General features: G+C 36.4%; 2 protein-coding genes across 3 annotated transcripts in view; one reads left to right on the top strand and one right to left on the bottom strand.

Annotated features, from left to right (window-relative positions):
* The window catches only part of KIF18A (kinesin family member 18A), an 87,591-nt gene extending 72,586 nt beyond the window's left edge, over positions 1-15,005 (bottom strand). The window contains exons 1-3 of the mRNA XM_004050860.5: positions 14,698-15,005; positions 4,279-4,649; positions 1,296-1,453 (exon numbers count right to left, since the gene is read on the bottom strand). Coding sequence (XP_004050908.1) covers positions 1,296-1,453; positions 4,279-4,603 — 483 coding nt within the window. The 5' untranslated portion in view covers positions 4,604-4,649; positions 14,698-15,005. The remainder of the gene's footprint in view (positions 1-1,295; positions 1,454-4,278; positions 4,650-14,697) is intronic.
* The window catches only part of METTL15 (methyltransferase 15, mitochondrial 12S rRNA N4-cytidine), a 225,727-nt gene continuing 224,842 nt past the window's right edge, over positions 14,992-15,876 (top strand). The window contains exon 1 of one of the 2 annotated variants that reach the window (XM_031016303.3): positions 14,992-15,086. The gene's annotated coding sequence lies outside the window, so the exon portion shown is untranslated. Of the gene's footprint in view, positions 15,089-15,876 lie in introns of both variants that reach the window. The other variant, XM_055356573.2, reaches the window with a different exon arrangement.

Below are 15,876 nucleotides of genomic sequence, written 5' to 3' on the forward strand. Positions count from 1 at the left end.
TGATTTTAATCAATCTTTGGAAGAAATTCTCAGTAGGGACCAAACTACAAGATGTTAATAAGAGAGAAATTTTATGGCACCAGAAATAAATAGGCAATGAAATCAGGGTTTTTATGTTTCTGCACTGGTTTCTGAAACACTATTTGAATGCAAAGTTAGAGTGTCTGCCACTTAGTTACCATTTGTTGACTATTAAGAGGGTAGAAGGCCTCAAAGAATGATGGGGTATTTCAAAAGGACACAAGAGACAACATGAAGAAGTCTCAACTAGCCAAATCTTACATAATTTGTACAAAAAATGATTACAGAAAGGGATTATAATCTATTCAATAAAGTAAAAATGCAGGAGGCTGATATAATAAGGGGAAAACTCTTCCTTATAGTAGAAAGTCAATAAAGAAATGTACCAGAAATGATGGAATTTAAAAATCACCATCATCTACCATCATAATAGTAATTGATTCAGTCACCAATCATCAGTGGATACTAATACCAATAGATAAAAGTTTGAGGAGTAAGGAATATTTACATTGTGTAAATACATAGTACTTACTAATTATAAATGGTAAAACGTATCTTCAAAGTGGAGAAACTCTACAGACCACAGCATAATAAAACTGATCAAAGTTAACATTCCCAGTATGGGGACTAATCAACGGCTTAAGTCTTTTTTGATGCAGTAAGAAGTGAACATCACTTTGCTTGTGTTACTGTCAGTGCATAATCTGAATATAATCATGATAAATCCAAACTGAGGATTTTTATGGCAGTGTTATAAAAGACAAAAAATTACAGATTAAGGAGACTAAGATATAACAACTGAATACAATTTTCTTTTACAATAAAGGGTATAAATGAAATAACTAGCAAAATCTCACTAAGATCTACAGATAATTATATTGTATCATTGCTAATTTCCTGATTTTGGTACCTATTTAGCAGTTATTTTTAAAAAGTCCTGTTTTTACAAGTCTGCAACCTAGCTCAGAAAGAAAGAAATGTATACACACACATAGAAAGCAAATGCAGTAAAATGTTAACATATGGGGGATCTGTATGAAGGGTATCTGGAAGTTCTTTGTACTATTGTTGCAACTTCTCTATAAGTCTGAAATTTAGCCAAAGTAAAAAAAAAAAAAAAAAATTAACAGAAAAAGATGCATAACAAATATTCAAGACAAGGAATTTTAATGATTTTATATATTCACCGGAAAACTCTTATATAATAAAATCATTTGTATGAATCATGTCAATGATTTCCCAAAACTATTGATTAATCTAAATTCCCAACTTACCTCCAGATATGAAACTGCAGTACTACATATTTTCTCTTCTTTAATCTCATCCATGCATTTGTAAAGGTGTAACATTGTTAGATACATCACTCCAGGTTCATCAGCTGATCCTAGCATAGTGTGGGTCTTCCCAGCACCAGTGGCACCATAGGCAAGTACTGAGTTTTTAAGAAAGGGATCAAAACTCTTTGTTATGAAACATAACTCTATTATATCTACTATCTAGTGGATAGTTCCACCTGGATATCCTGAACAGTATCTTTAAACCCTACAAATCCAAAATTATAGTCTTATCCTTAAAACCTGGGAATGTTACCACAAATCTACTCTTACTCCTATGTTCTTTATTCTGATAAATGGTATCACTACCCCCGGCCCCCCACTCTAACAACTACTCTTTCAAAGCAATCTTAAAATCTCCCCACAGATTAGTCTTCATCTTCCATCTTCTTTATCCTTTGCAATTTGTAGTCATCTTTATGAAAAAGAAATTGGAATACGTTAAACCTTCTTAATTGTTCCAGGTTTACATAAGTTCAAATTCCTCACTTTGGAATATTATAAAGCACTCAGAGGGTGCCTGCTTATTTTGCCAGCCTACTGCTTCCTTGCTGTGATCTAGGGATACTTAATTATTCAATACTCTCAGCATTTGCTGCTCCTTTCTACTCTGCTGTCTTTGTTCTGAGGAGTCCCTCTACTTGATCCAGCTGGAAAACTTCCACCTGCTTCTAAATGCTCAGCACAAATATCATTTTTCTCTGCCTTCCCTCATTGTCCTAGGCAGACACATCCACTCTTTCACTTCAGCCCTTAGTATATGCTGCATATCCACATTCCTCTCTTCTGGCATGTATCACACTGTATTTCCAATTGAGTGCTCCACCAAGGCAGAGGCCATGTATCCTTATCACCTAACAAATCGCTTGCCACAAAGCAGGTAGTTGAATAAATACCAGATAGATGCCATTTATAAGATTCCTTTTTAAGTTTTTGTTTTAGGTGAATTACTTTGTTTCCTAGATTCTATTCAGTACAAGAAAGTCATGTGTGTTTCTTCAAATGTATAAAAAATCCACTCTGTGGGCCAGGCTCGGTGGCTCATCCCTACAATCCCAGTACTTTGGACAGCTAAGGTGGGAGGATTGCTTGAGCCCAGGAGTTTGAGACCAGCCTGGGCAACACAGTGAGACCCTGTATCCACAAAAATTTTCAAAAAATTAGCTGATGGCAGTGGCTCATTCCTGTAGTCCAGCTATTCAGGAGGCTGAGATGGGAGGATTGCTTAAGCCCAGCAGGTTGAGGCTGCAGTGAGCTGTGATTGCACCAGCGCACTCCAGCCTGAGCAACACAGCAAGACTTCATCACAAAAAAAAAAAAAAAAGACAAAGAAAAAGAAAAAAATCCTCTCTGTGAATTACATATGGTAAATACCCAATACAATAATCAGTTAAGGCAATAACTTCTCATATCATTGCAGTAAGCTGTGATTGCATCAGCGCACTCCAGCCTGGGCAACACAGCAAGACTTCATCAAAAAAAAAAAAAAAAAAAAAGACAAAGAAAAAGAAAAAAATCCACTCTGTGAATTATATATGTTAAATACCCAATACAATAATCAGTTAAGGCAATAACTTCTCATAGCATTACTGGTTGAAAATATTTTTATAAATTCAATCTGTCTTCTAAACCAAATGTTAACAAACCACAAAAATACTTTTCAGTAGGATGAATTAACATGGCGTATATTTTACTTTGTTCTATTTTATGTAAGCTGGTATATAAGGAAGGTTTAAAATGGCTTATTCTTAAGCTTATTCTTAAGCTGTCTTAAAGACAGGGTAAGAATATAAAGAAAGCCAAAAAGAAACCAAAAATTCAATAGTAGTTTGATAGAGAGTCTACTTTTTTTCTTAGAGTTAAGAAGATTTCAAAATCCCTACAGACATATGAAGCTTCATGAAAGAGGAAAAGAATATCTTCTTAAAAATGGGAATCACAGTAGTACCAATCTATAAACCACATTCCATCCTTACTTGATCAAGAGGGTATGCCTTCCATGATAAAACTGAAATGAATGAGGAAAAGACAGTGAAAAATGTTATAGTTGTGAGCTGTCTTGGGGAAAATATCATAAATACTAATAATTACAAAAATAAGATATTAATAATGGTGTTTAGTGCCTGGTAGGCACTGAAAAACTGGCCATTTTGCATCTTGGGTATCTCTCTCCCTCCCTCTTTTTTTTTTTTTTTAAGGAAATCAACGTGGCTTTCTTGAAAGGCCAAAAAAAGCACTAAAGATGCTTCTTGGGCTAACAATGAGCTAAAGGGCATGAGATAATTAACACGGGATCTTAACACTTTTACCCGCTTTCCAATTTTTATTTTAGGTTTGGGGGTACAATGCAGGTTTGTTACATGGGTAAACTGCATGCTGCGGGGTTTAGTGTACAGATTTTTTCATCACTCAGGTAAGGAGTGTAGTACCCCATAGGTAGTTTTTTGATCCTCAGTCTCCTCCTATCCTTCGCCAACTTAAACATTTTTATTTCAATGTGCCATGAAGAAAAACTGCTGAAAAGAAACTGTCAAATGTTCAGAAACGTCTGACTACTCTCCAGGAATAGATAATTACATAGGTAAGCTGTAGGAAAAGTTATAAATACAGATTATGAGAAAACTGATGTTAATTGCAATAAGCATGTGGTTTAATAACATGGGCAACTGAAAGGACAGATGTCTATAGGGGCCACAGTAAGGCCCTGGAAGAGAAAGGTTTACAAATGATGTATAAGTTATATATGATAACTAAAATTTCAAAGAAAGTCTATATTTACAGTTCAAGTCTATTGAATTTCTTAAGAATTTTTAGCATACAAGCTCCTTAAATTTGATTATATTTAGAAGGGTCAAGTAGATGTCCCTCCTAATGCAAAAGTGAAATCGGATAGAGAAATTAAATCCCAAATTGAAACAAATACCTGTGCAATTATATCCATTCAAAAAACTACGAAGAATTGGCTTAGTAGTGTGTTCAAAAACTTCTGACTGAGTTGACGTTTCATCAAAAACAGCATCAAATACAAATTTAAGATCCTTATTTTGTCTCTTTATAACATTTTGATTTGTAGTTTTCTTTCCATGGAAAAAACTGACTTCTTCTTGTTTGGGATCAAAAACTAGGATATGTTTATCCACAACATGAACCACTTTATGAAATCCAGCTGCTTTTTCTTTAGTGTTTTCCGGACGTACACGAACTACTACTTTCATATGGTGGCACAGGTCTTCCTCAGTGACAGACATTGTTGATTATCTTGATTCCTATCTGTATAAATACTTGAATACTTCTCTGAAATTAAAAAAGAAAATAAAGTTTTAATATCAGTTTTTACTTTCATGCAAAACAACTGGCATGTAGTATTCATTCAAAAAAGATGTTAATAATTCTGTTTCACTCACTAGGTAAACACTGGGGGAAAAATACATATATACGTACGCACACACAACACACACACACAAATATATGCACACATACACACATGCACTTAAGTACCCTAAAACAGACAATTAAATGGCACATACGTACACAAAACTATAATAAAAATCTCTTTACCTGAAATATTAGTAGGATATTTGGCTTAAACTCAAATACTATAGCTGAACCATATATAATCACAGATATGCTATCCTAAAACCCAGATTTGATTTTCACAAGCCCTCCAGCACTATTTCAGCTTAGGTCATGGGAATGAATAGAAAAGGATCTCCCAGAACCATATCAAGGTATGATTGGAGAGCCTTAGCTTGTGAACTATTTTTAGTAAAAGTGATCTTGGCTGCAAGCCCCTTGGCAGTGGAAAGTGATACACCCAGGCTGGTCTCTACCTGTATCTCAGAGGCCCATAGGGTTAAAAATAGTTCCAAAGATGCATTCAACTAGATAGCTCAGGTCTGAAGGTGATAGAGATGGCAGACTCCTTGGTGTATTCAGAGACCTAGTCTCTGAATATAGATCCTACTCTCTGCTTTCTAATTGTGTGCAAGTTTAAGGAATCAATGATAGCAGGTTTAAAAATTATGGTCTGATTTTATGACTGGTTCACATGCAAAGAGGAAAAGTAAACAAAGTAACAAAGATCAATAATTTGGAAGTCTCAACTATCCAGAAAATACTCTAGAATCTGCAGACCCAAAAACCAAAACAAAAAAACAAACAACAACAAAAAAACAAAAAAAACCAAACCACAAAACAAAACAAAACACCCCAAAACAACAAGAACTGAGTAAGGACCAAAAGGAGGTGAGACTTAGGACGATCCTGCAATCCCACTTCTGAGTATATATCCAAAGGAATTAAAATCAGTATGTTGAAGAGATGTTTGCCCTGCCATGTTCGCTACAACATTATTCACAATAACTAAGATATATAAACAATCTAAGTGCCTATCAACAGATAAATAGATCGAAAAAATGTGGTATATGCACTCAATGAAATACTATTCAGCCTTAAAAAAGACTAAAATTCTGTCATTTATGACATGAATGAATCTAGAGGGCATTATGCTAAGTAAAATAAGCCAGGTACAAAAAGACAAATATCACATGATCTCAGTTTTATGCAGAATCTAAAAATATAAACACAGAGAAGTAGAGTAATGGTTACCAGAGGCTGAGGAGGGTGGGGTGGGTGGTAAAAGGGGAAATGTTGGTCAAAGGGTACAAAGTTTCAGTTATACAAGAGGAATAGTTTTGGTGATCTATTGCACAGCAAGGTGACCATGGTTAATTGCTAAGAGTACATTTTAAATGTTCTCACAACAAAAAAATGGTATGTGAGGTGATGGATATGTTAATTAATTAGCCTGATATGCTCATTCCACTGTGTACACAGGTATCAAAACATTACATTGTATCCTATAAACTTACACATTTTTTTGTCACTTGTAAGTTAAAATAAGAGACAAAAATAATAAATTCACCCAAAACAACATTTAAGTAAGGACTTGAAGGAGGTGAGGGAGTTAGTCATACAGGTATTGTAGGAAGCGTTTCCCCATAGAGAGAAGGACCCAGGGTGCTACTTTATATGTTGGCCAGAATGGAGTGAGCAAAGGGGAGTGTAGTAAGACATGAGAGGAGAAATGGAGGCCGTTAAAAGAACTTTGGCTTGTACTCTGAGTAAGACAAAGAACAATTGGAAGTCGTTTTGAGCACAGGAGTGACATAATCTATCACTCTCACTGCTATGTGGATAATATAATAGACTAGTCTATTGAAGTAATGTAGACAAGAGACAACTCTGTCAGTTCAGAATAGGGTAGTGGCAGCAGAGGTGGTAAGTGGTCAGATTATGGGTGTATTCTGAGGGTAAAGGTGACAGAATTTACTGACAGGTAGATGTAGAGTGAAAGAGAGACACAGGATTGAAGAATAACTCCAAGGTTTTTGGCTTGAGAATTAGAAGGATAAAGTAGTCACCAACTGAGATGGAAATAAGAAGCAGGGCTTTTTTCAGCAGGGTGGGGAGTGGTGGGAGGCAGGGTCAGATCAGTTCAGTTTTGGATAGCTTAAGTCTCAGAGTTTTGACAGACATCCAGGTGGAAATGTCAGGGCAGGTGGAAGTTAAGAAAATAAGAAAATAAAGGCTGTCCTCAGTCTTAATGCAGTATTGAGCTTTAAAAACTTTTGGGAAATCCTAAATGAAGGAGGAAACAGCGATCTATTGTGTTAAATACTGCTAATAGGTCAAGTACTTACTGAGAATTAACCATGGGATTTACTAACACAGAGGCCATCGAGAAAAGCAATTTTGGGGCAGTAGTGGGGAAAAAACCCGAAAGGAGAAGATCCATAGACAAAGTATATGGAAAGGACTGTTTCAAAGGGAGGAGAAAAATGGTGTGAGTGAAGGGGGGGGGGGTGGTGTCAAGATGTTTTGTTTGTATTTTTTTTTAAATGGGAGAAATAGCAATATTCAAGCTGAAATATGTCACAAAACCACTTAGCCATATACTTTCGGACAGAATTCAAATAAGGACAGAATTCAAAGGAATCTAAAAGCAGTAGATGCTAGACATATCTTTGCCTTTTTAGGACTCTGTCTTTGGCCAAAAATAGAATACTGAAAAGGAAGGGATGGTCATTTGGATTCTAAGTCAGGTCCCAGGTGAATTACTACTTTGTTTTTCATCCCTGAGCTTCCGTCTAGCCAAGTGTCACAAAGCACCTACACCTCACTTTTATGACCTTGGACAAATTACTTAACCCCATGAGTCTCAGGTTTCTATTTGTATAAAAGAGATAATAATACCTCAATGTTTGTTGCGAAGGCTAAAAGAGGTAAGTATTATGGTATTCAGTAAATATCAATTCTCTTCCTATCTGCCCCACTCCTGCTTCTTCTTGCCAAAAAGACTGAGTTCATCTTTTGAGTTTTTCTCAATGGGCTTATGACTAGCACTTTGGGTAGGCCAATTCTTCCTTGCTTAGAACTGCCCTGTTATAGGGCATTTAGAACTGCCCTATTAGAGGATGTTTGGCATTTCTCTCCCCTGTCTATTAAAGGCCAGCAGTGTCCCATATTCCTTGTGATAACAAAACTATCTCCTACACACATTTCTAAAAGCTTTTAGAAATATTCAACAATATTTTAACAGATATACTATTTTTAAATGATAGATTAAATATAAATAAATGAAAGTGTTAACAAAGTAAACATAAAATGCTAAGTGATTATTTCAAAATAAACCTTAGAATCTCAAGGCTGGAGGATATCCCTCCCTAATTAATTAGTTAATTAATTCATGACAACTATTACATGTTGGAGCCAGGCAGCCTAGGTTAAAATCCCAGCTCTATGACGCACTGACTGATAGTGGATAAGTTACTTAACCTCCTTGTGGCTCAGCTTCCCCATCTGTAAAGTAAGACTAACAACAGTACCTATCTCATAAAGTTGTAAAGATTACACACTTAGAACAATACTTTGTACAGAGTATGAACTACAAGTGTTTGCTATTATTATTTACAGTGTAGTGAGGAAACAGATATTAATAAAATATTGACACAAACATGTAAAGGTATAACTGTGACAAGCGCTATTATAGGGAAAACGTTAACAGTGCTTTATAAGACTATAATGAGGGGATTATCTAAGTAACATTCCAGGGAGAAATTTGGACAATTACCTAAAGGAGTGAGGACTAAACTCTGATATTTTATTTTGCCCAAATTCCTATCTAAGGGATCTGGGGAGTCACGCCCTATAAATCATGGATTTTCATCAGATGCGTTTTATTTGACCCCGTATATTGTGACTTGCTTTTCAATCTGACTCTGGCATAACATTATGAGACAAAGAGAAAATATTTAACCCCCAAAATAGATTTACTTGCCAAGCCTTGAAATTGCCCTGCAAAGTTTCTTGTTGGAAAAATCCACGTTCTATAGAGAATCCCCTTCCCTCTTTGTTTTCCTCTTTTCTTTGCAGATCCAGTAGATAATCAACTAAAAGCCAGGCACCCTTTTAGCTCTGCGGAGAAACATTTTACAACCTGCTCTCTCTCTCTGAAGTTTGCTGAGAGCTTCCTCTGCAAAATACAACTTGGTCTCCACAATTATTTTTAACCTGAACATTCCTTTCTATCAATCCCAGTTCTTTAGACAAACTCAACGAATTGTCAACCAGAAAATGTTTAAATTTACCTATAGCCTGGAAGCCCCCGCTTTGAGTTGTCCCGCCTTTCTGAACCAAACCAACGTATTTCTCAAATGTATTTGATTGATGTCTCATGCCTTTCTAAAATATAAAAAACCACGCTGTACACTGACCACTTTGGGCACATGCTCTCAGGACCTCCTGAGGGCTGAGTCATGGGCCATGGTCACTCATATTTGGCTCAGAATAAATCTCTTCAAATATTTTACAGAGTTTGACTCTTTCAGTCAATAAAGTTTAAGTATAATGTCAAATATAACTTTGTTTCACAACTAGTTGCATATTTTAACAAAGACATGGATGTTAATTTTTAAAGTATCATGTATTTCCCTACCTTTTAAAAACAAATATGTGGATAGAATTTTCTTAATAAAAATGCCTAAGGTCAACAGAATCATCAAATGTAAAAATTAATCTATGTTCAAATATACTTACATCTGCAGGAATTAATGAGATCGTTCCTACATTAATGGTGCCTTCTTTGTTTTCTAGGATGGCTGACTAAAAGAAATGAGCATTTAGTTGATTCTGAATAAGGCACAGAGAGAGTAAATTCTTCAACCATGTTTAATATGAAGCAGCAAAAGAAAAGCCTAAATATTGTTATCTGCGCAAGAATGTGTGGATTCACAAATTCTTTTCAGACAGCTGTTCAGAAGATAGTATTATAGCCTCTGATCAATTTTGTCATATCTACCCCTAAGTGGTATTTACTGAACAGAATCAAAAGAGCAAACTGGTAGGATTTCATTGGTGGAACTAAAACATGAAAGGCAAATACTTCCAACGTGATTATTCATCATAATCAGGTTGACCATTCCAAATTTGAAAATCTAAAATCTAAAACTTTGTGAGCACCAACATGACACTCAAAGGAAATGTTCATTAGAGTATTTTGGATTTTCAGATTAGAGATCCTCAACCAGTAAGCACAATGCAAAAATTAAAAAAAGAAAATTCCAAAATTCAAAAAAACTTCTGGTACCAAGCATTTTATATAATAGATACTAAACCTGAAGAAGAATATTTGTCTAGTCTAGAGAGAGTAGGGTATCAAAAAAGAAGAATGAAGGGGCTAAGGAAAGGGGCTTCACTTGCTAATGTATAAAACAAAAGGGTTAGATTATATGATATGGAAGGTCTTTTTCTAGCTCCAAAATTTTATGATTATTATGCATGATTAGAAAAGGGTACAAGAGAATAAGAAATGACAGTTAATAGACTTTTACTTTATATCCCTATTCTCTCATAGAGAGTCTAGTATATAGTAAATTTTCAAATATACCAATGAATGAATTAATAAACTATAAAAAATGCTCACAGACCCCAAAAAGCAATTTACTCACTTAGAGCAGAAGGAAACAGAAAATGTATATCTCCAAGAGAAACAACATATTAGAGTACAATAGTTGACAACAACAGGCAATCACAATGAGAACCCTGAGGCATCAAAAAGAAAAAAATAAGAAAGAAATAATGTTCCCAATTTCTTGTTTAGAAAATTAAAGAAATGGCAAGATCATGTTTTATTTTCATTATTGAGTGTGGTTAAAATATTTTATTACTTAGCAAAGCTAATATTCAATTTTCTGGAAGATTCATTTATGTAGAACAGCTCATGCCTCTGCAATGTTTAATGAGGTATTAAAATCTATTTATCCTGAATACTTGCATGGTAATAAGCCAAGTTGAACAGGTCAATTTTTAACTTATAACATATGTAGCTAGTGCTCATCCCAGATTAAAGATTCACCCCTAATTATATGCAAGTACAATAAATTTTATTTAATTCATTGATTGTATGCACTGATACTTTCTTCAAAAGCATTCAGATCATGATATGTATTGCATGTCATTTACCTGCTCCAAACTATCCAATGACTTCTCATCATAAGAATAAAATACAAACTCCTTACCATGGCCTATAAATTCCACATATGGCCCTGTCTACCTCTCTGACAATGACTTCTACTGCTGTCTCCCCACTTCATTATTCCGCTTCAGCTGCAATGACTTTCTTAGCATTCCTAAAACACTTCAGTCTTGTTTTGGCCTCCTGGCTTTTGTATTTTTGCTTACTGGCAGGCATTACCTCCAGATATTTGCAAATTGTAATCCCTCACTTCATTATTCAGGTCTCTTCAAAGGCCACTTTACAGAGGCTTTCCCTAAAGAATCTATCCAAAATAGTGTCACCCTGCCTTTGCTTCTCCAATCCCATACTAGGTTTATTTTTCTTTCTCGAATTTAGCACTAATTGGAAAGTATATGTTATCTGGTTACATATTTATTGCTTGTTTTCCCTCTAGAATGTAAGCACTGTGAGAGCACGGAGTTTATCTGTACACCAGCACCTAGGACACTGCTTGTCAAATATTTAGGACCCAATAAATACTTGTTGAATAAATGAATGAATAAACCAGTACAGTTTTAATAGACTTAGCATGTTACCATTTGTATTTTTAAAAGATATATATGTATATGCGTGGTCATTCCCAGAAGGGTACACAAGAAATTGATAATACCACTTTCCCTATAGAAGGGAAATATAAAGGTCTGAGTGAGAGACAGGTTTATTTTCCATTTCATACTCTTGTAATATTTAAATTTTAAACAAGGTCTAGGTATTTTTATTTCAAAACAGACAAACGACAACAAAACCACTATTAAAATTTACCTTAATCGCAACATTTAATTTAGTAACAATAAGTTATATTTTCTATTGAGCTCATATCCCACAAATAGAAATGTACTAACAATTGACATACTCTTATTAAATCGTCATAACAACCTATGACATAAACCCTGTACTGTCATTCCTATTTTATTAAGGGAGAAAGTGTAGTACAGAGAAATTAACTGGCTAAAGTCACACAACTGAGGAAGCACATGCCATGGGATTTGAACTCAGACTAACTGAATCTAAAGGCCAAGTACTTAATCACTACTCTCCCTGATGTAAATATATAACCCTCAGAAATTTTCTTATAGAAGTTAAAAATATATATATTGCTTACTTTTTTAGAAATTTTAAAACATTTAACTGGCAAAGATTGTATAAAATCAAGATGTACAATGTGATGGTCTCATATTCTTATACACTATGAAATGATTACAATTAAATTAATACATCTATCACCATCGATGCTGTACATTAAATGCCATGAACTTATTTATCTTATAACTTGAAGTGTACCCTTTGACCAAAATCTCCCTATTTCCCCCAAAACTCAGCTTCTGGTACCACTCTCTTATATTTCCTTACTTTTGATAGAAACCTCAGGGCCTGGCACAGGAGCTCTTGAATGTGAAAATAAAACTGATTATGATTTCTCTGTACTTGTCAGATATCACACAGTGGCCATTCTCAATAAGTCTGCTTTAACAATGCTTAGATTAGGTTGATATGGTGATAATTATTAATAATGAACAACAATGCGTTTCATTTGAGTATGTACACTGTCTCATGCATTATAGTACACACTTGACATTCGTCATTGCATTCAATCCTTATAATAATCACGTAAGGTAGGTTGTAGTAGTATTTCCATTTTACAAAAACAAAGACTTAGCCTTAGGATAAGTAACTTTTCCAAGATGACGTAACAAGTGGGGAACCAAACGTCAAATAGAAGTCAATTCAGTCAAAGATTCACCCCTAATTTTATGAAAGTACTATAATAAATTTAATTCATTGATTGTATTCACTGATATGTTCATCAAAAGCATTCAGATCATGTGATGCATCACATGGCATTCACCTGCTCTAAAGTCTCCAATGACTTCTCACCAGAAGAATAAAACACAAACTCCTTAACGGGTACAAATCTAAAGTCCATGTTATTAACAGCTAGGTTCTACTGGAATCAGAAGAGAATGCTTCCAAACAATGATACAGAAGTAGAGTGACAGTTATGATATATTAAATACAAACTCAAACCTGAATTAGATTCAGATTCAACAAACACTGTATAGGACTGAAAACGATACTCAACACTATCATCTACAGTCCATCTTAAAGCTCTTTTTGGAATATCAGTCTTGGGGGCACTACTCCCACCAACTTACAACCATCAGGGAAGAATAAAAGGTTCAACTGGAGGGAAGGCCGGCACTGACAGCTGAGCTATTTTTTTTCCTCTTAGTTTTCACAGTTGTCGGCAAAAAAAAAAAAAAAAAAAAATCATTTTTATCGTGTCCCTTAATTGATTTGGGGTATTTCTATGATGGGACAAGATGCACTTTCAATATAAAAATATTATGTATTTGTAAATACTTTTCAATAGTAGAAGAGGAAGGGCTGGGTGCCCTGCCTCACACCTGTAATTCCTGCACTTCAGGAGGCCGAGGCGGGCAGATGGCTTGAGGTCACGAGTTCGAGACCAGCCTGGCCAACACAGTGAATCCCCGTCTCTACCAAAGATACAAAAATTAGCCGAGTGTGGTGGCAAATGCCTGTAATCCCAGCTACTCGGGAGGCTGAGGCACGAGAATTGCTTGAACCTGGGAGGTGGAGGTTGCAGTGAGCAGCGATCACGTCACTGCACTCCAGCTTGGAACACAGAGCGAGACTCTGTCTCAAATAAATGAATAAATAATAGAAGAGGAGATTAATTACTACCATTAAAGGCAGATAATCTTTTAAGTTTTTTTCTTTGTGATTGTGCTTTGTAGATAATCTTTGTTTATTGAAATAGTTCTTACAAACTATGAACTTAATAAGAAGCACTATCTAGTCATTGGATATCACATTCTCTAGCATCAAAGTTCATAAAAACCTTCCAAAAACGAAACAGGAGGCTAGACGTGGTGGAATGACACTAAAAATTAACATCTGTAGAGTGCCTAAATTTCTACCTAATTATCCATAATCGAAACTATATATTATACCACAAAATCAGTCCATTCTGGTCAAATACTCTCTTCTCATATAATAAACAGCAGTCAGTCCTGGCTTCTCTGTAACTGAGCGACTAATGAGCTCCTAAAAAAAAAAAAAAAAAAAAGTCCTGCGGAAACCAAGAACAGACTATAGGACTGATTCTCAATGTTTACAGTTTAATTTCATCTGCAGAGCATTTGCCAAACAGTATCTCTTCCGTACCTCATCTGATCCTCGGCAATCCCGTTAGGCAGTCAGAGCGGCTTTTATCTTGATGCTACCTACAACTGGGGCTCAGGAGGAGTTCCCGATTGACCAGTGCAAGACTAACAGTTAAAGCTCGTCAGACAAAAATTTTATGCAGTGATGAACAAAAGCTCCTCGTTTGATAGGTAAGCCCCTGGGTACGCTTATATGTGCGTCTGAAACAAAACACTCCGAATTTGGAGTCCGGAAAAAAGCTGACACTACAAGGTGCTGGGCAGTTAAAGTTCTCTGCCAAAGTCTGGGAAAGGGGCCAAGATGCCCTTTAAAACTTAAGACCTTCCTCTCAGAACTTAAGGAGATCCCTGCCCTTCCAGCTGAGCAGTCGAGGATTACGGTCAAGCAGAGCTGTGCTCTTAGCAGGTTCTCGAATCCCTTTTTCCCTTCACTTTCTCCCCAGGTACCCTGATCCCCCACCGCTCAACGCTTCTGTTTGTCAAGAAGCCCACCTGGTCTTCTAGACCTGAAGCGGCAGGACCCTCCGTTCCCAATAATACAAGTCACCAAAAGGAGTGTCCCAGAGTCCAGTTTTACCTTCATGTGCCTCTCACTCACTTCAGGCCCAGGCCAGGTTACCGCAACCACTTCACTTTAATGTCCGCCTCCCGGCGTTTCAGACTCAACCACAATATTCAAACCCAAGCCACTTTCCTCAGCGCTTCGTTTCATTGGCTGCCGCTCGAGTGATGTCATCACGTCGGACGCTGTCACGGCTCGCGGCAGCTTGGCGCCAAGAAGCTCAGCCTGGCTGCGCAGGGGAAGCTCTTTGCTTGCTCGTCACCGTGGCAACGCGCGCGGCCGTTTCCGGAGGCGGTGGCCAAAGTGGGCGGGGCTAGGCCGGAGCTGCTGGTGGGAGGCAGCCACTTGAGATCACCAGGCCTCCTGTAGACCGGCGCGTGCAGGGCCCGGTCCCAGAGTTAAGGGTGTGAGTGAGACTGGTGCGGGCAGGGGTTGGCCTATGCCCTCTGCTAGGGGGAGAGGTGGAGTTTGGGTGTGGATTAATGGGTTCTGGGTGTTTATTTTCTTTTCTCTGAGTAGTGAGGCCTCCAAGAAGTTGTAGGGACCTGTTTCTTCCAGACACATTAATATGGGCCAAAATGTGGGGTCTCTTCACCTGAATTAATTGGAGATCTTTTGGGTTGAGGCCTCAGGCTTCATTTCTCAGGACTTCCAGGCCTACTCCCATTAGTACTGACCGTGAAACTATTTTCTGTTTGGTTACTTTTTACATTCTCTGTCTAATGATGGCATAACAAAATAAATTTAAAGATTTTGGCTTGGTTTGTTATTAGGTGAAGTGATTTTTTTAAGTCCCAGGTTATAGATATTATTTCAGAATAGACACTTTAAAAAGAGAGAAAATACCTGGAACAAATCGGAAATACGTTTGCTAAAATAACTTTATTTGGCAGGGTGTTTTTAATAACAGTATCTGAATTTCATTGTTCTATATGTTACTGTTATTGTATCCATTTAGCAATTATTTAGATTTTAGACACAATAGTATGCAATGGAATCAAACTCTTCCCTCTTGGAGCTTATATTCTGTGGATTCAATATCACTTTATAAATAGGATGACTCATACCCATGCAGAGTATTATAAATGCAACAATATATGGAAACCTCTGTATTATGGACATTTATTTCCTGTTGAGGAAAATCGGGAGTATTGTGTACTGTATGTGATGCATATTATTGTTTCTGATCACTAG

The sequence above is a fragment of the Gorilla gorilla genome, chromosome 9 (assembly GCF_029281585.2).
Source record: "Gorilla gorilla gorilla isolate KB3781 chromosome 9, NHGRI_mGorGor1-v2.1_pri, whole genome shotgun sequence".
Classification (NCBI taxonomy): Eukaryota; Metazoa; Chordata; class Mammalia; order Primates; family Hominidae; genus Gorilla; species Gorilla gorilla.